This window comes from Venturia canescens, chromosome 1, assembly GCF_019457755.1.
Source record: "Venturia canescens isolate UGA chromosome 1, ASM1945775v1, whole genome shotgun sequence".
Classification (NCBI taxonomy): Eukaryota; Metazoa; Arthropoda; class Insecta; order Hymenoptera; family Ichneumonidae; genus Venturia; species Venturia canescens.
Window position 1 is genome coordinate 36,067,848 of NC_057421.1, and position 27,310 is coordinate 36,095,157.

General features: G+C 37.6%; 1 protein-coding gene across 11 annotated transcripts in view; it reads right to left on the minus strand.

Moving 5' to 3' along the window:
* The window catches only part of LOC122412823 (uncharacterized), a 241,837-nt gene that overhangs the window by 85,113 nt on the left and 129,414 nt on the right, over positions 1-27,310 (minus strand). For all 11 annotated transcript variants that reach the window (XM_043422724.1, XM_043422767.1, XM_043422776.1 and 8 more), the window contains exons 4-8: positions 6,339-6,649; positions 1,791-1,817; positions 1,193-1,364; positions 617-815; positions 93-288 (exon numbers count right to left, since the gene is read on the minus strand). In XM_043422724.1, coding sequence (XP_043278659.1) covers positions 93-288; positions 617-815; positions 1,193-1,364; positions 1,791-1,817; positions 6,339-6,649 — 905 coding nt within the window. The remainder of the gene's footprint in view (positions 1-92; positions 289-616; positions 816-1,192; positions 1,365-1,790; positions 1,818-6,338; positions 6,650-27,310) is intronic.

Consider the following 27,310-nt stretch of genomic DNA (forward strand, 5'->3'; position numbering starts at 1 on the left):
TTACTTTTGAGGATGAAAGTTTGTCTCGGAAAACGTATTCGCAAGGCCTAGTTCGAGAAGAATCTTTAAGAGCTAAAGTTTTATAGCCTCACCTTGCTCTTATGTATATGTTGATGTTGAAATTCACTGTCGAACTCGGGCTCGCTAAAGTAACTCTGATCCTCCCAGTGGGCTGGAAGTCCTGCTCCACCAACTGGCACTCCCATTGGTCCAGGCATTCCAGCAACACCGTCTGTACTCTCGAACAAACGTAAGACGCTCCGGTCCCTGATGTCACGAAGATGAGACCTTATGGAAATAAAAAACGCAAAAAAGTGGTAGGTTGGTAACGATTCGTTTTTATGTCAACTCCGATAACTTTGTGCCAAGCTACTTTTTTAAACTTTTTCTTTACACACAGAAAGTTGAAAGAAAAATCCTGATTTTTCCATGTTTGGTGCACTTGTAAACGAAAATCAAATTCAGTGTTGCTTACTTAAGATTTTTTTTTCGCCTGTGCAGACTTCCCGTGATTTTAACTTATTCATTAAAAATTTCAATTTTGGAAAAAATCCTTGGGATACTTGATGTTTGATACCAAAAAATAATAGATTGAACGTCAACTGTTGAAACTTACCTGAGATCCTCGAGCTCGTAGAACATGTTTTTGTTGCTGTCGTGTATGTAAACCTTAACATGAGGACTGTCAAGATATTCCATCGTAAGTTGTTTGGGAAAACTTCTCACGAAGAGAGCTTTGACGGTATCTATGCTCGTTATTTCGTTTGGTAGGAGCGCCCTCTTCGTCTCGTTCCTGTACTGCAGGAATACCTGACCTAGGGAGTCGCCCACAGAAATTCATTGTTTTGTCAGGTAAAACACACGCACACAAGCAATGCAACAAGTTCAGGAAAGGTTCATGCGTTTGAAGAGTGGAAAACTTGAATGAGTTTTCTACTTAATTTTCAATGTATGGAAATGAGAAATGAATGACACTCATCCAAAAGTTGAATGCAGAGATTATTTTAACATATAAGTATTTAGAATCAAAAGCCAAATTTTTACATATATTTTACTTTTGTCAAAGGTTTTAAGCATTTAATTCATTCATTTCCTTTCTGGACAATCTCATGGTAGCTGGATTATGCGTTTCAAGCTGCAACCTCACATTGTTATACAAAAAAAAAATAGTTGATTACGGAGTGTGCTTTACCTAATGGTCGCTCCAAAGTTTTGCTCGGTGTTCTGACAACGGGTAGACTGCTTCGTTGTTTGCCACCCCTTCGAAATCCAGTGCTCGAGGTCTCAACTTCGGACATGATGCCCGGGTCATCATCGAAGAGCATCGTCGAAGAGGGAGGTGGATAACCCCTCGGCAGAGGCGACTACGACATACATGATTATTTCAGTAAAACTGTAGAAAAATATTTTCAATTTATTTGTTTGGAAACTCTAATAGCCAACTTTTGTCAAAATACGATTTAAAAAATTATTCCAATTGTTGTATTTTGTATCGTTTCAACTTTGAAATATATTCGATTCGTAAATTGAATTCTCCAATTAATCGAGGCGGTAACTCATGTCTCGCGTGGAATTTAATATAACTGGTTATATCATTTTTTGCTGACTTTAATTTTAATTTTGTGGTGCATAACGATCTTCGGATCAACTTCGTTAGAAATGTCAAGCTCCACAAATTTCTTGCACGTATTATATAAAAATAAACTTTGTTCTTGGCTCATGCATCGTGCATAGACACAAAAAATTGGAATTACATTGTCAACACGAGTATAAAAAGAATTATGAATTACCTTTCTCTGGCGAGACTTGGTCCCCATCTGCAGAATAGGAGAAAAAAACACGAGAAACACACAAACAGTTAGAAACGTCCAAGTAAAAAAGGGTACGCAATTATTTTGAGATAAATAGTGAGTTATTGTTTGCGTGGAGCACTCGTTGACAGCAAGATGGGTGAGAACAGTATAGCACGCTCATTTCAAATAAATTAATGAAGCGGGTATTTCACTTGATTGAACAATAAAGAAATTCACTTATTTTCATAAATGATTTTTCCAGCTGTTGCGGGACACAACAAATCATAGAGATTTCAAAATATGTACATTCAACATTAATTAAACCTTTTTTCATAATAAAAACCATCAAGATATTGACAAGAATATATATGCACATGAAAACCATTGACGGAATTCTATCAATTTGAGAAACTAAAAAACATGATGAATCAACGTGTTAAGAGATAATTTCACTCGAAACTTGGAACCATAGATTGAAATTATCTGAGGTATCGTAATTATTCGTATTTTTTTCAAATGATTGCGTCCAATTATCTTCAATAAGTATGAAAATGCGTAAGATTTATAAAAAACCGATAGACCGTACGATCTCGATGCGAAAAATGGCAAAAAAGTCAACGAAAATCATGGCACTGTTGAATTGATAGTTATTTTGAGGATGATAAGGTGCTGTAGTATCGGAAAATATCTGTGAGAATTTGAAGCATAATCTCATTAGAAGATACTTATAAAATCAACTAATTTTCATATTACCATCAGAATCATGGTCACAAATCTGGCTATGCGAGTGGAATAAGCTTGAAAAACTAATCGTGCAATAGTGTTGACCACGATGTCATATAGGATGGGCATTTCAAAGAAGTTTCAATTGATCTCATTGCATTTAATAATCGAAAATGTCTAGATAACCTTTATCATTATAATGCTTCCATCGATGGAGAACGAGGCGAAGGTTTATCAGCATGATTCGAGTGTGTTTGGCTAATTCGAAATTTATCCATTGAATTTCACCTGTTTAATGTTCGTTAATCCATTGGAAATATCGATTAAATACCTGGTACACGAGAGCATTTCGACCTTCGATATCCTTCCAAAAATGTACATTACGTTATAAGGTAACGTTGCATGCTGTTTAATTATCTGCTATTGCATGGATCGTAAACTTGAGCGGTATTGCGTTCGGATTGAGAATTCGATATATGTGTGACACAGGAATGACACACGTCGCATACATCGTATCCAATTATAATTCCAAAATGAACGGGTAACCGCAGGATGTACTTCGACACTTTCAATTAATCGCTCGAGGCGAGAAATATCATTGAATCTATGTGCTCGGTACGTCAAACACTCGCACGGAATAACTTTTGGTAGGAGCTACTGAAAACTCGATCGTATTATGTTCATACAAAGATCGGTGTTGGTGAAAATAAATGTAACAAACGTCAAAAGTATTTCTTGAAATGTTAGCACACATTGCTATAATGCAATGGGAATAAAACACTTTATCAGATATTCTGTAGAAAAAATATCATAAAAAAGGCAAGTCTTTCACATATAACGTATTTAAAAATGATTTACCATGTGAGGCAGGTGGAGTGAAAATAGAACTACGGAACAGGTTGAAAAAGCTGATTTTTCGTTGAATAGAGATTGTTTTTTTTTGTGTGAAACTCGATCCATCGTAACTTTATTTTACGATCATGTAAATACCGACTAAATTTGCGGAATGATATTTGCCAGGAGAGAGCACGAGTCTACAGTCTGCGATTTTCACACTTTGTGGTTTTTGTAAAAGCTTGTGGAAACGTAAATCCTAACGAATCACCGGGACAAACAAAAATCTTCAGAACGACGAAGGTCTCTCATTTTTTCGATCAAAGAGTCTATAGGGGAGTATGGGGCAAAGTGGCCCACTTAAGGAATTTAACGAGTTTTGTCGGGTAGCACATGGTCATTTACTTATTTTTATGCCCCCAAACTGATTCCACCTCCTTATTGCTCGAATTTTGAAAAAAAAATTTTTGGGGCAAAGTGGCCACCCCCTCGAATGCGGTGAAAATCGATAACTGTCACTTCTCGTTAAATAGACGTTGGAATTGACTGTTCTCGCATGGAACATTGAAGGATGCGATAAAACGAAAAGAAACGAGGCATAGTAGGAACTCTCCTTCGATGGGATGAAAAAAAAATTAGTCAGAATACTTCGATAAATTTTGCCAAATTTTTTTTCATACCGAAAATGAATATCCAGCCCACTTTATCAGATAATAAATGATCTTTTGACTATTGTTGAGTCTTAAAACTCTCTGTTCATCCTCTTTTTCCTCATTTGGTCGAGAAAATTTTTTGGGGCAAAGTGGCCACCCTCTCGAATGCGGTGAAAATCGATAATTGTCACTTCTGGTTAAATAGACGTTGTAATAGACTGTTCCCGCATGGAACATTGAAGGCCGCGATAAACCGAAAAGAAACGAGGCATAGTAGGTATACCCTCCTTCGATGGGATGAAAAAAGAATTTGTCGGAATACTTCGATAAATTTTGCCATTACCAGTGGCAAAAGTCCGTTCTTATCGGGGGCAAATCGTGGGAAAACCGCCATTATCACGAGTCTGTCGTATCGCGCAAATCTAGTGAGTAAGAAAAAAGAGATCATCAAAAAAGAAAAATTCTTGTCTGCGGCGGACGTTGCGTGTATTTTCTGCGATCAACTTTATTCGCATTCCTCCAAAGATTGAATTCGCTGCGAAACATGCCTAAAATGGGCGCACACCTTGTGTGCAGGTGTTGATGAAGATGAAGTCCATTATAAGTACGATTTTTGTCAATTAAAATAAAATAGACATTTATCAGTAATTCGCAAAATGGATTCTCACCCTCTGCCTCAAATAGCTATCAATTTCTCAAAAAACATAGAATTCTCACTGATCCTGTGCCCCGCCAGAAATCGGAATTGGGTGAGTCGCCACTTTGCCCCAGAATTAAAAAATGCCCCAAAAAAGTGGGTGGTCACTTTGCCCCATGTGGCCACTTTGCCCCATGTTCCCCTACGTCATTGAGCTTCCCCCCCCCCCCCCCCCCCCCCAGATGACTGAAGGAGATTCACCGCTGTGAAGCGGTGGGCCCAATACGAGAGAACATTCGATTATCGGCAAAGCACACGTACCAATAGATGCGTGTGAGCCCTATTTGTGTTGAAGAGGAGAAATTATCGATTATATCGCGAATTGAGAAGGGGAAAGGAAATGTTAAGGTACAAGCCAATAAATAAACCAAACTTGTTCAAAAACAGCGGATTTGTAGTTGGCAAATCGTCGTCGTTGTTATATTGAGGAAAAAAGTCTCCCATACGTAAGTAGTGAAATTTCCAGGAATCATATTTTCGGATTTACTATTATAGCACAATTAGATTGCACTCAGGAATATCGGAAATCGATGAATGGACCGAATAAAACTATAAAAAAAAGCTCGAGTACGATTTTAGAAAGGAGTATTCACGTGGTTTCATGCTAGCCTGGAAATAATATTCAGAAACGTACGAGCCTGTGTGCCTAATCTTGAAATATCGAGGAAATTCAAGAATCTCAGGAAAACGTCAATAAGTCTTGCTTACTTCGCAATAAATTTTGAGTGAGACTAACTTTCTTTGAATTTGGCGTTCGAAGAAGGGAAGCTTACACAATCCTTAGAATTTCACGATTGAATAGAACCGGCCGATGCTTCATCTTGAACTCCATATGCGGAGACCGTTAAAACGAATTAGTTCGTCGTAAAAAGATACAAAAAAAATGTATTACAAAAGATACGAGGAGTGCTTCGGAGGTTGATAGAACTTTTTACTAGTGACGACATGATTAAGTGATAAAGAGGGAAACTGAAAGGTTAAAATCAATCTCTTCAAATATCTTCCGGCCTTCAAAAGGTAAAGGTCACATAATGGACTCACAAAGACGCCCTTGATTTTTCCCTCGCACATAAAAAGATTTCGTGTCTATTTTTTCCCTCATGTTCAACCAATTTCATTAAAAATGTGTGTTTTTTAAAAATAAAATTTGGCAAAAATAAGCAGAAAAGACAAACAAAGGAAATCAAATAATTTAAGATCATTGTTTAGGGAAAAAATCAAAACGCGAAAAAAATTTAATCGGAAAGTGTAAGAACGATTTTTCAGAATCATATCAATCGCGATTTGTACGCTGATTCGAAAATTCTTTTCTTTTACACGGTGTAAGCAAATTTTAAATATCTATAATAATTTATTTAACGATTTCCGAAGCAATAAATACAAATCCGCGTGCTTAGGCCATAAACAAGAAACTCTTCATTTATAAAATTCCCGAATGGAGATAAAATTTTAAGAACTTCGCATTAAATTCATTCGTATAAGTGTTGGATCCAAGTTTCGAGTGCATAGAAAAAGAAAGCAATATGTACCCAAAACATTAATTGAATAAAACTTTGAAAGTAAAGAGAACGAATGAAGAAACGAGCAAATAAAACAAAAACAAGCGAAAGATATTTACATGTTACGCGGACTATTCACCTCGAGATCCATGGTTGTGTGTCGATTCGGCGGGGTACCGTACTGGCCGTGAGGCGGTGGAAGATGATGGGGATGCAGGGGATGAAGTTGCGGGGTATTAAACTGTTGGTGATGAAGGGATGGTTGATGATCACCGCTAAGGGTGTGACGTCGTGGCTCGTCTCTCGAACGGCCCCCGGCACCACCGCCGCCGCTCCCGGAAGTGCCGGAACCCCGGCCGCCGCCCAAAACTCCGCCGCTCCCGCCGCCTCCTCGACGACTACCGCCAATATCGTTCGAGCCGCCCTCACCCTCCGCCCTCCCGGAACCACCTAGAATTTAAAAAATCATTATTTATCTACGAACCATTGCCTGTGAGAGTCAATTACTTCATCGTTCCAAATTATTAACATGGTTGCAGTGTCAAATATTGAAAAGCCTGGCGAGTCATGTTACATGTGAAGTCGTATCAGATGAAATCTCGGTGTTTTACCGCACTTTATGGTCCACCTTCGACCTGATTTCTTCAAAACTCAATTATGGTTCGATAATATCAAATTATAATACACCTACGTCATTAAATTTTGCAAGAAATTTCGCTAACCCAATAACAAAGTCCGTATTTATAAAAACTAAAAAAATGGAGGTAAACACGAATATCCGCCGCAAAATCCGTACAAATCGGTTCGCTTTTACCACTGAACAATACATTTTTCGTAATCACGGAATTCTAAGGATTATACCTGCGATGAAGGTTCTTTTACGTGAAGAATTCGAATCCGATTACTCAACATTACATAGTAGGAATGGAATGGAAAAATTTAATGAGATTCCGCATGAACTGATCCGGTTTATTGGAAAAACATTGAATTCTATGGCAATAATGAAGGAGAAGCACACGCAACATAAAAATCGCAGAGTTTTCGTCACAAAATTTCAAAAGGTTTTCTCATTAGAAATATTTACTATCGTTTCGCTATAAGAGAGGCTAAGAAAATTTTTCAACATTTTCTCAAAGTTATTTGAAATTTAGAACCTGGTTTAATTATAACTTTATTTTGAATGAAAATAAATGGCTCTGTTATGGAGACGTTGAAGTACACTAACATTTCAACGAATAAAGGAATTTCTAGAAGAATGGATTTGCTACCATTTCCGTGAGTTTCTCTGAACTCTGAACTTGGATGTCTTCAACGAGATTCACCTGAAACTGAATGTACACGCGCATTCGAAAGATGCGCATTGAAAAAAAAAAAAAAAAAAAAAAAAAAACAGTGTTACGTTTTCGACGTTGTTAGTCGGAACTACCCAAACAACGAGTCCATTATCTGAAGATTGGAAAAGTGGTGTAACTTGACCTAAAATGATATTCAATATTGTGCTGCGCAGTCTAATATTCATGTTGCTCTGGACTCTCGGTGAAATAATCAGAACCTTATTGTCAGTCTTGAAATTTTCCTTCCGAGTATGTGCCCACGTTTCTTCGATATCTAGTTAACGAGTTTCATCATTACGAGAATATAATTAGTTCGAGATGACGCAGACAACGTTTATATTTTGTAGGTACATTGTGCACACATATATGCAGTTTTCCTCAAATTTCTCTATCATCCGATATTTTCTCGGTCGCATCTCGGAGGCCTGAGTCACTCAGATCCGTATAGATTCTGCTAATTTGAATACGGGCTCCATTAGCTCCAACACGATTTCGTAAACGTTCTGATTTCTGACAATTCTCGGCATGACAAACAGGAAAAATTTGTTTTATCCTGCGACTGTTGCGACTACGACATATAAAATTTGTTATTTATCTTTTGTCATTCGTCCTTAAAGTCGGTACCGAATCGAAGGTTTTCGAATATTGAGCACTTTTGTGATGAAGAAAAATAACAGATTATACATTCAAGAATTGAAGCAAAACGCAACTCATCGCGTTCCCATTTTCGTGTGTTCGTAAATGCTGCGAAGCATTTTTGAAACGGTCATTTTTCTATCGACGCTCACCCATCTGGATTCATTGAGTTTTCTGTAAAAGGGTGGTTGTAACAGCTGTTTGTACGATATTCTAAAAACAGGGTTTCAAAATAATGTGTTATTCTTCCATATGTATAACTCGAGGAACGTCTGGGTGGTCATAAAGCAATGTTTACTTGAAAAATATTAACAACAATATCTAAAGTACCATTTGAGCGGCTTGAGGCTGAGAATTTAAAGTAAGGAGATATTTTGAGGATAAATGAGCAAAAAGTGTGTTAATGGCTAATTTAGTGTTTGGTTGTATACACGTATACTCGCGCAACAGGATAGATGGTGCTCAAGGCAACGCCCGGTATTAAATGCGTCGGCCTATTTGGCAGAAACTCGACGACGAGAATAATCTTTGCTCAGAAGAAGCCGGAAATAGTCGGACTGCCATTGCTCCTCCACGCTCACGAGATTTATAAAATTGAGGACGAGAGTGCTAGAGCAAGAGGCCGCGGGGGAATGAACACTTTTCAGCTCGCAACTAATGTCAAAATTTGTGAGTTCCTAATTCGTATAAATAACATTTTTGATCTATGAAATTTAGTTAACAGTAGAAATGAAATCGACAATAAATTGGGTAACCATTCGCAAATTAATTTAAATCGTCGAATTTCCTAATTAAAAATGTTGAGCGTGATTGAATAGGACGTCAATAATTTACCTCAAAATCACGAATAAATTAGGAATCTTTAGTTCTTCTGAGAATAAATAATAATCGAAAAAAGCGCAATTTCGTTTCTGGTTAATATCGAAAGTTTGAAAATCCTCTCGAGCTTCTCCCGGTGGCCACGTGGTTATGGTCATTGACCTCAATAACGAGATCTATAATAACTCGTGACCAGAGTCTAGAGTTTCGCATTAAAGGCCCTCAAAGTTATGCGCGAGCACGCAGTAAAGTCCGATCTTTTTAGTGCTTGGGTCAAGAGACGAAGAACATCCCAACGCTTCGCTTCTCGATGCTTTGCGCCGCGGACACTCAAGCGGGGGAGGTTACACAGACATATATATTTACACACACACACACATACACACACGTATATACTCTCAACCAACGAGACAGATCGGAAGGCGTTGTTGCCCCTGTGCGCCTGGGGAATCGCGCGTCTGATGCGACAATTATTCAATCTACTTATAGAGTACACGCTTTTCCGGGAACTCTTGTTCATAAGAATTGACTCATGGGAAACTGACAGTCTGTGATATTTTTTTAGACGTCCCCATATTGTTATCGTCACTAATATTTTTCAAAGGCAGTTTCTTATTTATACCTCCTTTATTTTTGTACTGAAACGTACAGAACGGATGTATTGTGACTTTGATACTTAAGGAGGGTGGCTACATTCATCAAAATGATAAGAAATTGATCAAATTTGTTGATAATGTTCTTCAACATCAAGTGCGAAGACACAAATTTTTTCAAAATTTTCTTCTACCTAGTTATCGAGTAATTACGCATTAAAGCAGATTTCTTATGTCCGGAATTTATACCTATATATATATGGAAACGCTATGCTTATACGCGTCAACTTTAGTGATCAATTACTCGATAACTGTACAGAAGAAAAATCTTAAAAAATTTGTATTGTCAAATTTGGCACTAAAGAATATGTTCACCGAATTTTATTAAATTCTTATCATTTTGAAATTTTTAATGTATTTAACATGGTTTAGCATGGCAACATTGTATCGTCGCTAGCCACCCTCCTTAAGGAGTTTCGGTACAGAAGTCTAAATATTAAGAAATTGATCAAATTTGGTGATAATGTTCTTCAACATCAAGTACGAAAACACAAATTTTTTCAAAATTTTCTTCTACCTAGTTATCGAGTAATTACGCATTAAAGCAGATTTCTTATGCCCGGAATGTATACCTTTATATATGGAAACGCTATGCTTATACGCGTCAACTTTAGTGATCAATTACTCGATAACTGTGTAGAAGAAAAATCTTAAAAAATTTGTATTGTTAAATTTGGCACTAAAGAATATGTTCACCAAATTTTATAAAATTCTGAACTCTTTGAAATTTTTTATGTTTTTATCATGATTCAGCATGGCAACATTGCATCGCCTGTACCAAAACTCCTTAACGAACGACCATTTTTCAACAACCTGATCGTAGTGAAAACAAGTCTTGTGAGAACAAAATTCAAGGTTCGATGAAACGGACAAATTTTTGAGATATGTTCAACATTTGGCTACTCTGCTTCCTATGAAAAAAATTATATTCGGTGTGTTATGGACAAAGATGAACGTGGAAGATATTGGTCAATGGGCTATATAGCCCTCGGATGGAAGTAACTATCAAAATCGACTTCGCAATTGTTTCAATGATGTTGATCAGATACGTGAATATGGAATCGGATCATTGCATTATTGAGATACAAGTTTTCCCGAATATTCGTTAGATCAATCGTATTCCGAGCGAAGTCGAGACCACGTCGTGAAATGAAGCATTTTGTTGTGACAGGTATGTCGCACCACATCACAGCCATCTGGCAAGTACTGCAGACTTTCCGAATTTCGGATCCGTGATGTTGGAATATGGACGTATGCATAAAACTGTCCGGTATACGAAATTGTTAATTTGTGAGTTAACAAAACTTGCATAGAACACCACATCGTGAGGTTAGCTTCATACTACAACCTTGGGATCCGAGAATTGAGGATCGTATTTTATTTAACAATTTATAATTTTGTAAAATGTATCGAATTATGGCTTTCAAATTTAGTCGGTTACAGGTCATCGGGTGGGAATGTAAACTTGACTTCAATCCTATAATCAATTTACGATCAAAGTCCAAAAGTTTAATAGTCTTTTTCGGTCAGATCCTCACATAATAAGCTCATTTCCAATATTAAAGTTTCTCCACTCCAAAATTCAAATTAATTTTTCATATTCAATAAGTTAGTCTTCACAGTGGCTAAAAACAAACAAATATTCAGTAATTTTTGTAGGATAGTTGTTTTTGCAGCGATTTTCTAATTTTCTCTTACGCGGTTGAAGTAATAAACCTAAAATGTGTGCGTGGTCACAATAGCTTTATCGTAGAAAATTTCACGCTTGACAGAATTGGTTCCGTAACTGTTTCTTTTTTTTCACGCCATTTCAATATTATTTCATCACGGATTCTCTTTTCAACGCCCATTTCGATCCTAAACTGGAGTTAACGTTGAGAATCATCGATCGTAGCACACTTTAAAATTTCATCAGAAGCGAAAAAATAATACAGTTTATTTTGGGTGAAAGATGTTTTGCGTGTACTGAAAGGAAATAATTGCTTAAACGAATTTCATAAGTTTTTATATAACACTGAAGATTTGAGAAATTGCAGGTGACATTTTTTATGAGAATTGCAGACACTAGAAATTGAACGATGGAACTGGTAGATTCGTCTCTATCGCGGAGCGAGCGAAGCTCGTAGACTAAGTACAGTCTGCGAAGCGGATAAGAAAATAACTCTAGGGCCGGAGGCAGCACACGGCAACTTTTTTTAATCAACACTGCAGTGTCTGGGAATATTAGTACAGCAGAGATGTCGTCGCGACAAGAGAAGAGGGTACTTTCAGCTTTGCTATTGTATATAAATGTATGTAAAAAAAAAAAAAATAAAAACATATATGCGATATATAAAAAAAATGAACAGACGTGCGCTAATTAAAAATACTGGGATGATGTGTACGGAAAAAGTATTATAACTCAAATTCAATACTGAATTATTTTACACAAATTCTTCATTCATTAACGTACGGTACATATTTCTGGATATACGAACTTCTATAACAACGAAAAAACCTGGATGAATTAATGATTTATAACATTAAATAAATTCGTGCACATCTAAACGAATCTTTTGCGAACTTTTCACTCAAAATGCTTTCTGTTTCAAGTGACAGACGGAGCGAGCCGTATGGCACGATGACGTAGACGATGAGGCAAACAGTTCTCGCGAACACCGAATATAACTCGATAATTTTGATTATCCGGCTCTCTCGGCGCTTGCATAACGAATAATGGAGCGAGGCTGTTAGAAACTAGAATGGAGAACTCGTTTGTGATGAGCTCTGCTCAGAAAGTCCATCACGAGCCTGTTAATTAGTTATATGTACGGATCTATGCTCTCGTTTCGAAGCTGTATAACGAGAGGCGAAGAGGTGAATAATTCGCGTTCAAGTGTGGTTCGAATGATGCGATCAAAAGAACATGGAGATTAATGCGGAAATATTATTTGATGATAAAATAGAAAAAAACAGTATCGAAATAATGTTCATGCCGCAAATCAATGTTGAATTAGAAAAATTAATATGAACACCAAAAGATTTACACGAATTTTGATAAATAAAGTTTTCCATTTTCCGAGACGTTGTTTTATATCACACTATTTTTATGTTTACTTCCGTTTCTATCTGATGTATGATTTATTATTTCGTTACATCGAAATTTCGCACATCACTGATGCATCGTTAGTGCTTGTACATATAGAAATTACAATATTTGTCGGGTTTTCAGTACGTTTGACTGACTCCTCGATTCTCACTAATTAAGTTTATTCACTGATGCCTCTTGCTCTCCGTCTCTTCAACAAGACCCACCAGAATCGGCTACGAGACCGTAGTTTCGTACCGGTTGACGTCTGAAACTAACTCGACTCTCTAAATCGGAGACTATTTGCTCCAATCGAAGTTCTACACGGTGCAAGTCGAGACCCAAATTGCTAATTTTCAGGAAGAGCGCAACAAGATTCGTAATTACATTGGGTGGTCTCTCATATAGATTTGTTCGTACCCTGAGCGTACATTTGTATACACTTTGTCTCGTATTCGAGGTTCCACAGAGGATTTGTGATATGTGACACTAGTTTCTATGTTTTATTTTCCATCCGAAAAATTCCCAGTGTTCCTCAGGTTTCTGTTTGCAAACCAATCTTTTATGAAATCGTGAGATTGTGACGGAAAAACTCGTTGGAGGGTTCATCGTCTCGTTGACTTGGAAACCGCCAGCTTTGATATACTCGTTAAAAAATAGTTTCAATAAAAACTAATTAAGCTTCGAAATTTTAACTGCTTGCACGATTTTCCCGTTTTTCCGGCCTAGTGAAGAATTCTTGCACACTAACGATAACGTATGTAGATGCAAATAAATTTTACATTATTTCGAAGAAATTTCAAACCCACGTATAATTCGATTTTCGATTCCCTTCAACTCGAACGAAATCCTTATTTACCCTAGCTTCGTATAATTCAAGGGTTCAAAAAGTTTTGAGTGTATCCCAAGTAGTATAGCGTGAGTGTATGTCGGTCTTTCAGAAAAGTTGATAGCCCTGTCTGACCTCTTCGTCCAAGAGACGAGTAACTGAGGAGACAGGAAGAAGATGAAGTTAGCGGAAGTTGGTCGTAGTCGTTTCCACGCCTAAACTGACATTTCCATCATGCGAGAGGGTAAAAAGGTTTAAACCTCGTAGGACTGGTGTCCAATTCACGGTCTCTGTGTACCTGTGTTTTGCAACGAGCAAAAACCACGAGTGCGCTAGACATGAACCCGCGTTCCTTTGCCAAATGTACTCGAATTTGCAATGATAATAAACAAAAAGCCCTGATCGATGTAACGCGAGGGAGAGAGTCGTATTTTTTTGCGTTCTTTTGTATTTCATTTCTTTATATTCATCCCTATGTATATTCGAATACGCATATACACGATACGTGAGTGCGACCTCAAACCATTTGACGGAGCTGTTCAGAAACAGATTCGGTGAAGGGGACAAATATGATCAGTATACACGCCTGACGTTACAGGAATAAACAACTTTTCGTCTTTCGATCCCCGTAGAAAACTCCAAAGTTTTTCAGTACTTGGAAATATTCACATTATGTATAACTTAAGAATCCTTTTTAAAAATATTTCTTGACTTTTGAGCATCAGAATTATTCTTTCGAACTTTGAAGAGGCACTACGGATTTGTACACGGAGAGACATTCACACGAATATTTCATGTAAATTCATAGGGGTATTCTACATCAGGCTTCCGAAATTAAGCTCTGTGTCATTATCAAAATGAACGACGTAGGCTACTCGTGTTTTTCGTAAATTTTAACGATTAGAGCACGCAAAATTTTACTATAAAAAACTTCAAATTTACAATGCATGCATACTACTCATGAAATATTTTGCTTGTGCGAATTTCACGTTCGGCTACGTATGCTTGACAGTTGGGGAAATTCAGAAATGCGCCTTTTTAACGGCTTAGCTTGATGAAGCGGTTATGCTTTATGTTTTAATTATATGCTGATGTTTTCGTACTTTCATTTATTTTTTAAACGCATAGAATTTCAAAGCACATGAGTTGGGTTTGAGGTATAAGAAGAGAAAATTCATTTCAATTTTGTACCCATATTGTATATAGGAATTAGCGAAGCTTTTGACGAGAAGGTGATTTTGAATCAATGTCTGAAGACGATTGCAGCATCCTGCAACGATTCATAAAGCAAACGCATTATGAAATGATAGGAACTCATTGTACAATTTGTACATATATCCAATGATTTGACGCGAGGACGTTTGGGCACGAGAAAGATCGAATTATCGAATTTTTATTTTTTTAACGATTTTTTTTTATTACCATAGGTAGAATATTTTCCTCTTGTCACTACGAATATAAGCCAAGCAGATGAGATAGAAAAAAAATTAAGTTATTGATGCTGTCTTAAGTGATTTTTCATGAGACTATTCCAGGTGCATCAAAGGTAATAATTATTTAGAAAACGAGCCTCATCCTCATTTCCTCACATACTTTTTTCGATGTTATATACCCGTGTAGTATTCAAACACGGGCGATGGGCATCGCAAGTGGCCGCGCCAAAACGTCCGTGCGCCGAAACGTATTTTTTGACCTCTCTCTCTTATGGTTCTGATTTACGACCCTCTGCTGTATTGTATATTTTGCTTATCTATACTGATTGTGCATGCTTCAATTTAAAAAATAATATTTACCTAATTCGAGGGAAGTTTTAAAACATTTTACTTAATCCGTGGACTAAAATGTCTCGATCTGAAACGTTCTCGCGCCTGAGCGATCTCGCGCCGAAACATTTCAGCGCCGAAACGTGAAGGACCCCCGTTAAATATTTTATTTGACGTGCTAAAACTAAACCCAGGGTCAGACTTCCAAACTTCGAGCAAATTGTAAAAAACTGCTGAAAACGGGTGAAAATTCAAGATATTTTTTTATGTATTTCGGGACGCGGAATCCGAATTCGGAGTACGTTTGACATTGTTTAAAATGAAATTGTTTTCCAAGTATCATGTATACGAGAGTGAGATATGGAATAGCGATATAGATGATGTAAGAAAAAACTTCTCATTTATTTTACACTGCATGTTTTTCTTTTGTGAAAAAGGTGAAATTCTCAACATGATGGCAGATTATAATGGCAATAAATATTGAGATACGATGTATCTATGAATCGTCAAATCGGAGCGCCTAATTTTTACAATTAGAAATTGACCCATTCCTGGTAGTCCATGTAATGGGACTTCAATTTTTTTTCATCGGACCAATTGTTAGTTAGCTAGCTGATTAGAAATCAGCCAATCTCGAGTATGGATACGTGCCCGTCTTAACTTGCTTTGTCGAAATTTTCCTTTTTAATACTTGGCGTCAAGCCGGCGATGCCTCTATAGATTAAATATCTGTTTTATGAGCGGGCCAGGTTCGTCATAGATAGAGTTCGATCAAGACTGTTGATTTCTTTCTTCTTTCCTCTCTATCCTGTTTCTGTTGACGTTGCTTCATTTTTATTATGGTAAAGTATAACAACGTCATGCTGTTATTCTCACATTCCTACGATATGGAATCGAATTTTACTATGTTCACGCGGGTAGGATTTAATGAGAAAATAAGTAATGTTTTGTGGCTTGTCCAATGCAAAATACGAAACATATTGAATTTTTTGTAAAGCATAGAGATCCGATTGCTATGTTTTTTTTTAAACGTTTACAAAAAATGATATTATTCATTAGGTTCGTAATAAAAAATAGCTTAGTGAGAATTTTCTAAACAGCGCAGTACGATATTTACTATGGACTGCAGTAATGATTCGTCAAACTTTTGCATTACTCGACAATCTCATCATCGCTTACCTGTTTTATACCGACAACGTCTGCTGATACGATTAAAAAACAGCGTAACAGTCTCTTCATGCGTTAAAAAAAACGAAACGCGAAGCTTGCACATTTTTACAAGCTACACTTGTTTCAAAGAAATATATTTTGTTCGTAGAGAAACCCATATAGAGGAAAATGAATTAGTAAATTTTCAAATAATTGCGTTTATGCACGTATATTTTTTATATCGAATGCTAATTCAGATTGATCGAGCATAATTTATATGGAATGTGAATCTGATTCATGACCAATCGGTATGTTTAAATACAACAATGTGTAACATGAATCCGCGAATAACGGATAGCAGAGAATGAAGGATTTTATGAAATATTTTAAAATATAATCGAAAGCCGTCCATGGCATGTTTTGCCCCCTTGCATTTGGAGGCCACAAAAAAACTCTGTGAAAAATACTTTCTTCCCCCGTTTGCTGAATGAACGAGAAGGATAGCGACAGAGAAAGAAAGATGAACACGTGGGGCAGAACGGAAAGCAGCGTGAAAGGCGTCCCGACGTTAATAATTCGCCGTTTTAAATCAATGTCTGGCGCACACAGCGTATACCAAGAGATAGGAAAAGACAGCGGAGAGATAATGGAGCTTGTGGCAGAGAAGAAGCGGGAGAGAGTGCTGGGAGAGAAAGAGAAAGAGAGAGGAAAGAGCAAAAGAAGAAGGAAAAAAGCGAGAAAAGTGTGCAGATGTACGAAGACCGTGAAATCCACGAAGGGATTTTCCGTCCGTTCTTGCTACCGCAAAACGTTGGCTCTGATGCCAAAAAAAATTGAATAGTGAATTCGAACGCGACGTTTTGTTGGGCGATATATTGAACGCGTATATTGAAATATTCTTCACAATGTATAAATTAACGATGGTTCGTATATGAGAAATTATGTGTGAACAATCATTTCAATTGGGAGCAGTGCACTTGAATTCATGGTTATTCCTCCGCAGCGATATATCGAGAAATGTTGTTTGTTTCCGACGGTCATTTTTCATTACGAAAACTAATTTTATTAATTTTTTTCACGAAGATCTGACTCCAAAAAGCATTGATTGTCATTGTGGGATTGCAGCTTCGTCTTAGAAGTATTTTTATTCAATTTATTCTCGGAAACTTTAAATAAAACGAGCTTCTCGTATATAATGCAGCCTATATACAACATCGCATTATATGACATACATCAGTATAGACTATATCGCATAACATATTTCCACCCCACGATTTACCACTGTATAATAATATGCTTTAAGTAGATCTCATCCGCCATGTGCATATTAGATTGAAACGGTATGGATACTTGCTCGAATGCATTAGAGTTGATGGACATTTGAATGCGATGATATTTGGTATACACGTATGGTTTTCAGTACATACAATAGCAGTAAATGTTCCTCGACGTTTCCTAGATGAGGTCGACGACACGATAGAGCAGTAAAAAGCAATTGATTTTATCGATAGAATGCAGAGAGAGCAGTACAGTAGTCAGCAGGAAGTACTTCGATATTGTAAACGCAATGGAACCTGCCGATTCAGGGTATGATCAAAGTGTAGGTATTCTTCAAAGAGTTCATTCGTGTATAGATGTTTTTTCATCTTCATATTTATTAGCGGAAAAACATCTGTTGCAATGTTTGCGACGACAGCAATAGCTGTTTTACGAACTCAAAGAAAAATGTCTGGAGGGCGAGAATAAGTAAGTCGAGTGTGGTAAAAATGTTTCAATAAATTGTACATCTGATGTACTCATGCTGAAAATGGATGTCTGAAAACTTGAGCTATAAACTTTTGAAAATCTTGCTACACAACGATGTTATCTTTGCGAATATGCACAGATCTGCTTCTCAGATGGACAAGAGCCAAAAAATTCACTGAGGGATGAAAACAACGAAGGGTTGCAAGGAGTTTGGGACGCATCGTATAACATCATCGAGGTTTTACTTCCTCTATGATAAACAGAGGGAATAAATGTCTCATGAAAATGATAAACAAACGAATAAGAGTTAGCCAACGATTTACATTTTTTATATGTTGGCATTTGTTACACGTGTTGACATTTGTGCGTAGTGTCTCTGTCTCTATAGAATTGAGAAAATTTGACAAGGCGTCAACGACAATTGTTCCCATATCCGGTGTTGCCGTCGGCTCAATTCAATGTGTTTGCTCTACAAAATTGCGCGCCCTCCCAAGGGTCTAATTGAGACATTTTGAAAGGGCGACAATTCTTCCCTCGTCCTTTTCCTTCCTGCCAGTTTTTTATGCGTATTTTTCTCTCACGAACGCGCAGAACTATTTTTGGCCGCAGTCGATGATTATATTGATGTTCTGTGTGCAAAATAACTCTCATTACTGTACAGAATTAACAGATAAAAAGGCAGCATGTTTTTGGATCTTTCGTAAGGATTCATGACTCCATTTTATTCTTGACGATATACTCTCGTGTAATAATATAATTCAGAATAACTTGCATCAATCATATTTGAATTTTTGTAATAAATTCAACCTCTAATAGTGATCGGAAATGAAAGATTTCGTTATGACCAATTTTCGAATAACTGATCACACATGAAACTAAATATGTCTATAAATCAAAAACTGATAGAGCGAGATGATATCAAACGAATACGATAGCAGAATATTTCATTTTCAAGTCACGAAGCAATTGACTGCTAAGACTTCCATCGTGCCAAAAACGTTTTCAATTTTCCTTTGGACATCACTAAATATTCGAGTCACCGTAAAATCGGTCGGCATACTGGTTAAAATATCATTGATCTAACAAAAATGCCTCATACATCTATTGATGTACGTATCACATGTGTATGTGCTTGCTGATTGGTTCTTCTTTTGTAACAAGAAATCGTGGCATATGGACGGCACTCCGTATTAAGCTTCGTAACAATCCGGCCATGAGGGCGATCAGCACGTGTCGTTAAAAGTTTTGACCAAACAAAAAACGTTGTATCTACTGGGAGCCCTCGACAACATCGTACCACATATGAAATTTCGTGTGTGCTATATACTTCATGCATATGTTGTGAAGAACTGATAGACGCTGTCCAGCCTTCAACGGCAATACACTCTCACAAACCCGTCGGTCAATATTTATTCGAGTTATGTATACACGTGTTAAGTAGTCTCGATGGTCTAAATTGGCAAAGGACCGCGCTTATCGATTACGGATCCCATTGTTTGGTACAAAAACCAGCGTATTGAAGCACGTTGGACGCAAATATGCTGAAAAGTCTTTCGCACATTTTATACAACATTGCGAACAACCAAAATATCACGGAATTTTTTAGTTTGTCAAGAGTAGGGTACGTTTTATGGAAGTTCGAAGGAACTCGAAAAAGTTTCTGAAACTGAAACAAACATTTTGAAACTAGATTTACAGACTCCATATTCTGCACTAACATTTCTGACGCGTTTTGTCAACTCGTTATTTTGAAATTTCTTCTTATTAAATTATATTAAATTACTTGGAGAGTTGAAAGTTATGAAAGATGTTTCGTACCAACTTCAATTAGTTTTCGGGCAGAATTTCGAGAACATTATCAAGAAAAAATATCGTGCATAGTTAGCGTTCGACTTGAATAGCCATTTGCGTTTCCTGCGATCGTAACGAGAAATATTCGCGCAGCCAATTATGGGTTTGAAGACCAAGGGCACGTTGCACCAATTCTTTTCTTTCATCGTCTCACTAAACCAAAACGTACTCTTCAAATAACAAGAGAACACAAAGTGTAGTATAAAAAACATTGTATTACAATAATAAAAGCCACGCTGTAAAATAATAATAATGAAACGATCAAGCATTGAAATTTAATTAGCGGAAATTCAATAAAGAGAGATGATTTTTAATGCAGAAACAATCGTTTGCCTTACATAGTATCTTGTCGATAAGAAAAACTAAGGGAGCAGAGGCGTGAATTTTCATTTTCGTTGTCCTTTGGAGGACGCGGATTTGAGGTGTAGGTAGATTCGACGACTATGTGTATGTATATTCTCTAGGCAGTTTCAGTAATCGATATCCCACGTACAAGCCATAGTCCGCTCTGTGCTAAAGGATATCGAATACGTTGGCCCCGGACGAAAGCCAATGAATGCAGTAGCATCAGTACATATTCCATACATTCGATACGGACAGACGTAGACGACTTGGGTAAAAAAGTAACTGTGGCGCCTTTTTAAATTCAATTTTTAAGTAGGAATGCTGTTCATTGTCATGAATATGATCTACAAAACATATGCAAAACAATCGAGTCGGTATTTCAAGAGATTATAATAGAATTTAATAAAATTTAGCATAATCGTTTTCACCGTAATTGATCGAAATAAAAGTGTCGCTGAATTATTTCCGACGAACTTTTTTATATATCACTTATCATTAGTTATTTTTATCGGAATGGCCACGAATTCGAGATCTATGGAACGTTTGAACAACGCTACGTTTACTCCGCGGGATCGTTACTAAAATTTGAATCAGAAATTATATGATATGAAGAGGATGCTTGAGTTAACGAGGGGTAATCATCGGCATGTGATTCGAACGTATCTAGGGACGAAAAAGTCTATTCAGTGTGTTAACGATTAACAAAACAATATATTTAAACCTTGATGTGATATCGTTTTGATCGGATTCGAGGGCATCTAACTCTTGTTTATGATTAAGGATTGAAAAATAAAAAGAGTTACAGGGGCATTGGATAATATCGGAATAACATTTTGCACATGGAAAAGTAAACCAGCAGACGACAGGGCTGTCAATGTACTTGTCCTGAGACTCTACAGAGTCTCTTGATAAATACTGGCTTGAGAAAAAGTAAGCTGGATTAATTGAGAGTTTCAAGCATTTTGCTATGACTGAATTTATATGACCGGGTAAAAAAAGTTTGAAATCATCAATTTCTCTCCTCTTAGACTTTAAACATTAAGATGACGATAATGGAAAGAAATAACGACGCTGAAGTTTCCAACGTTGGAGTCCAACGAAATGAACGAAAAAAAAGTTTGTAATTCACAAATTTTTTATTTCACGATGGTGTTGGTGCAGCTTGAAAAACTACGAATCGCAAATTTGGCAGGGAACAAAATAGGAGAATTACTGAAATTATTGGAGAGTTTTTTTCGATCATTTCGTTGGACTCCAACGTTGGAAACTTCAGCGTCATAAGAAATATAGGTTTGCATCAATATCTCATGTAGATTCGTTTTTCTATGAGTACTTTTTGTCTTCGCACAACTCGTACTAATTATTGTTTAGGTCAACGCCTATCTAATGGATGCAGTTTTTAAATGTGGATTAAATTTGTATAGTTAATCCGAAAAAGAGCTCATAAATTGTCAAATCTATGAAAATGGAAATGATCCAAACTTCATGTAGATATTTCCGACCACTCGGTGGATCTGACATGCATCGATTGAAGTATTTTGTGACGTAAAAAATAAAAAAAGTGCATAATGAAAAATGGGAAAATGTCAATGGAAGGCGATACTGTGATTGAGCGATGCATCGAGTTTGACCTTTTTCTGATTTATCCTTTGAATATTCATAACGATTAAATGACGTTGGTGCGTGCTGAAGCGTTACATGTTTCCGGCCATTGGCCCGCAGGCTCTGTTCCTTTTTGTTCCCTATAATTGGCACTTCAGTCGGTTCGTTATCGCAGTACCACCGAAAATTGAGGAGAACCCTGTCGAAATAAGGGATCCATTAAAATACTATCAAATTATTATGAAAAGTTACCGTTGTTATTACTGACGATTTATTTGAGCTCCAGACGACCGGCAGAGTTTTTTCATCACCAAATATGCGTAGGTACTATTTATGCGGCAATGATTGTACAAAAGTTAAAATGTTCAATTTATGATGAGATATAACGCGTATAAGTACACAGATAGGCGCGAATCATAATTTAATAATTGAAAAATCATCTCATGACCCAACAAAATCAAGATGAGTGTCATTGATTTGAAAATACAGTTTGAAATTATTGCATAAAAATACCAAACGAAAGAGATATTTTCCAATAAACATTTGCTGAAGATGTTCGTTCATGAAAGAAAAAGTCATCAACCGTTTGTTTTCGCCAATTTAATCGAAAAAATGAAAAAATACCTTCACACAATAATCGATCGGGATAACAGAACAAAAGAGGCGAGCAGGGTCGCAAGTTACGACCATGTATAGTTTGAGTGTATGAATAAGACGTTTCTTCCGAGGGTGAGATAACTCGAGTCTTAGGGTGTCGTCGATGAAGACGAAGTGTGAGCTCTCCACTAGTATTACACACGTATATGTATATACCGGAAATGTAGCGATAAGTCGCCCACTGAGCACCACCGAGAGCTCTGACACACCCGCCTCTCTGTCGCGCCACTTGTTTTGTCGGATAGAAAGCTTTCTTCAAACGTTCTTGTACTCTTGTGAAAACGAAACCCGGTATTTTTTTGATGCACACATCGATCGCGCTAGATGATCGTTCATTTTAATACCGAGACTAGAGATGAGTTCAAGATATTCTTGGCCGAAGAGTCCACATGAAGATGTTATTCGCAATCGAAAAGTAGTATTTGCGACACGACCGGACCAAGGGTTATTTACCATCAGCCATGATTGAAAACAGAAAAGATTGGCATGCTAAAAAGAGAAAAAAAAATAAAAATAACAATTCACTGCGTACTTCGTAAGTCGAGGATATATCGTATCACCTTCGAAAATAAATAATAACTCTGCCATATGAGACGAATCAAGTGTTTCAGTTGATTTAGAGAAGCTAAAATTTTCCAAAAAATAAGTCATTAGATTTTCCGTAACAATAGTCTGTGAGATAATCAAGATTTTTTGCGAAGTGGATAAAGATTAGCTGAACAATTTGATGTATTTTTCCTCATATTTGATAATAACCAGTCGGAAATTACCATAGCGGAGCAGGGGAGGCTTCTAATCGAGCCCCACCCGAAACGCAAGTGATGCAAGTTCATTCCCACGAGAAATAAAGCAAAAAAGAGAAGCGCGCGGGAGACGCTTGTGTGCGGGAGCCCGAGGGTTGGACTTTGCCTGTGATGAAGGGTCCTGGAAGATTTCAAGGGAACAGAATGGACCCGACGATCGGCTGGGACTATATATAGTTTCAGCACATGCGGGATATGTATATGTATACATATTTATATGCTCTTGCATATTCCCTTTTGAGCGTTCCATCCTCGGAAAAAAATCCCGCCAATACAAATGAAAAGGACGAGTGCGCAGTGCACACGACGAGAAGTATTACCTTCGAGACGGATGAGAGCACGAGAGCCTACTTGTTTTCCTGCATTCATCTCTTCCGCATAAAATAATCCATATGTACTGCTTGAGTATATAAATTTGAATTTCTTTACGAGGTCACTTTATAAACATGAAAACCTAAATTCAATTTGACGTTACAGATGGCGAACCTCACGCGGTGAATTTTCAATCGATCAATGGCTATTCTCGTTTCGTAAATGTGAATAAATATTGAGGGCTCTTCGAATTGATAGATTTTCTTTTCTTTGTAACATTTAGCTCCAACGCGTTGCCGTATGTTTTTATTCAATTCCTAGTTCATAGAAATTTCCTAGCTCTTCTTCGTGGTGTTTTTTTTCAGTTTTCGAATTCTGTCATTCCCATTCTAATAGTCGGCAGCGGTGCTCCTCAACAATTCTCCTAGATTGAGGATTAATGCAATTGTAACGATGTAAGGTTTGGTTCGCAGGGTTCAAGGTAGTCGCGGGTGTACGCCCTCGACTTCCATAGAAATGCCATCGAGACTAATACGACGATAATAGTCCACGTTTCGGAATGGTGAAACATATATGTGCTTGGTGATCGTACATTGCATCAAATCACTCCATCGATTTATCGGTTTTTGATTCAACGATAACATCAGACTTGACGTTGTGATGCTGAAGCCATATGCAATCAGGGTGTTGACAATAGTATTCCGTCTAGGATTCGAGATGATTAATCTCGCACATCTAAAATGGGGCGCGTGTTATCATCAAATGACTAAAGATAAAAAATTGAAAATCGTTGTTTTAATGATTTTTACATTTTCGTTATTCGCTCTCGATCGATATTTTGATATAGAATTTTTTCATAGATTGATTTAATTAAATGCACGACTAATAACAGCAGTGAGTAATGAGATGACAATTAGTTCATCTGACCCGACAACCGACATACCCAAGAATTCTTCAATCATCAAGGGAATGCGATTCATTAAAAGTTCGAATTGCTTTAAAAGTAAAAACTAAAAAAATTCTTTCTTCTCCGACTTTTTATTTTAACGGGCACAGATAAAAAAAAAAACTCTTAATGCGATCAGCGCCTGAGTCGTTAGTGAGCTTAGCGAAAAAAAATTGTATACACAGAAGGGCTTGATTTTCGTCTCAGATTTCTTCACTTCCTGTAGGGATCTCGTGCTACAGTTCAGCCTTCGCAGTAGGTCTCAATACTTTCTACAATTTAATCATGTGTCACAGAGGTTTAAAAAAAAACATGACTTGACAGGAAATTATTTTTTTTCTCACCGATAAAAATGTGAATGTATTCATAGAAATGCCTTCGCTCATTTTCTTTATTTATGGTCACTTTTACTTGGGTTTTATGCTAGGTAATTGTTAATTCATTTTCATCACTCGCTGGATGGAGGCGAGAAAATATTGAAATTTCCTTCCAAGACCATCCAATTTCCTCAGTGTAGAAAAAATAAAAAAAATATCATTCAGTACAGTAATTTCGACTGAATGAATAGACCCAGACCAAACTAGAATGGACCTAAAATAGAGGGAAAAATCACCGTCGAGCTTCATTTAAAAAATCAAGTTACTTCAGACATTTTATAACAAAATAAGATGATGATAAATTGTTACACTGGCGTATATTTACTTACATTTTTGCCGTCAGTTATTCCGACCGAGTACTGAGTAAATGAAAGGAAGAGAAATAGCACAAAAGCACAAACGTCAAAATCATGATTCACCACCATACGACACGGAACCGCGGGCTTACATCGCAACTGGCATCGCGAACATGACGAAAAGGTATGAGAAATAAAAATTCACATTTAGATTGATAGGAGAAATAGGAATAAAAGTTACCGATCGGAATTGTTATCTCGGGATCGAATCGTTATTACTTTGTCAAGATTGTTGATAGCGGCGTTCGTTTTTTTATATCACCGTTCTAAACGCCAACCTTTATGGTTACAGCCTCAGCCAGCTCGGATCCGACCCTCGTATCGTATCACCGACAATCGCGCGTGCACTGTCGCGCCGAAGTTTACCCAACCAAAAAAAGGACTCGGGAGATGGACACAAAAGTATTGAAAGTGAGGAAGAAAAAAGCCCGAAACGAAACGCCACAACACCGGTTTTATAATCAATATTAGTTGACGGAGCTTCCGCGACGTGTCGCACCGTGTCAATGAGAGGGTCACGACCCCTTGGGGTAAAGCGTGCGTGGGTGGAAAGAGCGAGAGTGCGTAACGTCACCGGAGCTTCTACAACTCGTTTTCCATCCTTACGTATTTACGTTGCTACAAATTCATATTTGAGAGTTTGTTGTGTCAATGTTGATGGAAATAAAAATACACAATAATACATTGGAAGATGTTTTCACGCCAAATGGCAAAATTGTTCGGTCAATACAATTTTTATGAACGAAAAAACCCTCGTTTCTAATTTCTCAATTGTTTGCCACTGTGACTTCTTCAAAGCTTCACTAGACCCGCCCGATAACGCGCCGGTTAGACCAGCACCCCGACTGACGAAGAGAAAAGGAGAATAAAAAAAAACGCGTAGCCCTCAACTCCCTCCCCGGTTCACATGGCCCGCCACAGTCACAGCACACGGCTGTGTCTGATCCACTCGTACCTTTTCCACGCCTCGTGTTTGTGGGTGTGTACCGTATACCCGCTCGTACGTTACAGTATTACGGATGAAATGAGCTCAACGCCCACTGGCGGAGGAGTTTGACAACTACAACGGCGGCAGGGTGTGGCGTCCCGAAGGTTTCAAAAAAGAGAGCTTTGTCTCTGATTCAACCGGCGTCCGCTAGAGTATAGAAAAGGAAGATTAGAGCGAGGGAGAGAGAAGAGAAACGCGGGGCACCAATTGTGACCTACCAGCCGCCATCTCACGGCCCTTATTGCTTGCACGACTTCTCGTTTACTTGGCCAACCTTCTTTACCGATGATCGGTTGATGTTTTTATCTTTACTGGAATCCCATCTACGAAAGCGTGTTTGTCAAACGATGACCCGTTGTTAGTTCATCATCGACTAGTTTACATCATGGGGAAAAAATGGTAAGTTCATAAACAAGTTTCGATCGGTATGAGTTTTCTCACGATCAGTCACAGAAGGGTGAGTGACCGATTAAACCATCGGCCACTCCTACTTGCTGCGGAGCTTTGGCATTCAATGGAAATACTTGCAGCCTTACCGACTCGTCGACTTCTCTGGGGCGAGATGAGAAATATGGGTTAATCACGGTCCAAACTCTTCGTATAGGTCAAGAATGGAATGTTAAAAAGGTTGCGCCCTGAAACTTACTAATTGGTCAGAAATTGGCTCGGATTCGTATTATAGCGTAAATGCCATCGAATAACGATTCGGTGCGAAAGACATCCACCAAGACTGAAGCTTTGCTTGAATCAATGTTTCTGCCAATGACCAAATCGCGTTTTCCCAGCACTTTTAAGATTCTTAAATCGGGAGTTATTATAAACAAGTAAATTGACAGTTCTGTTGCCTGCTGGCACGATAGTATACATGAACGTGCGTT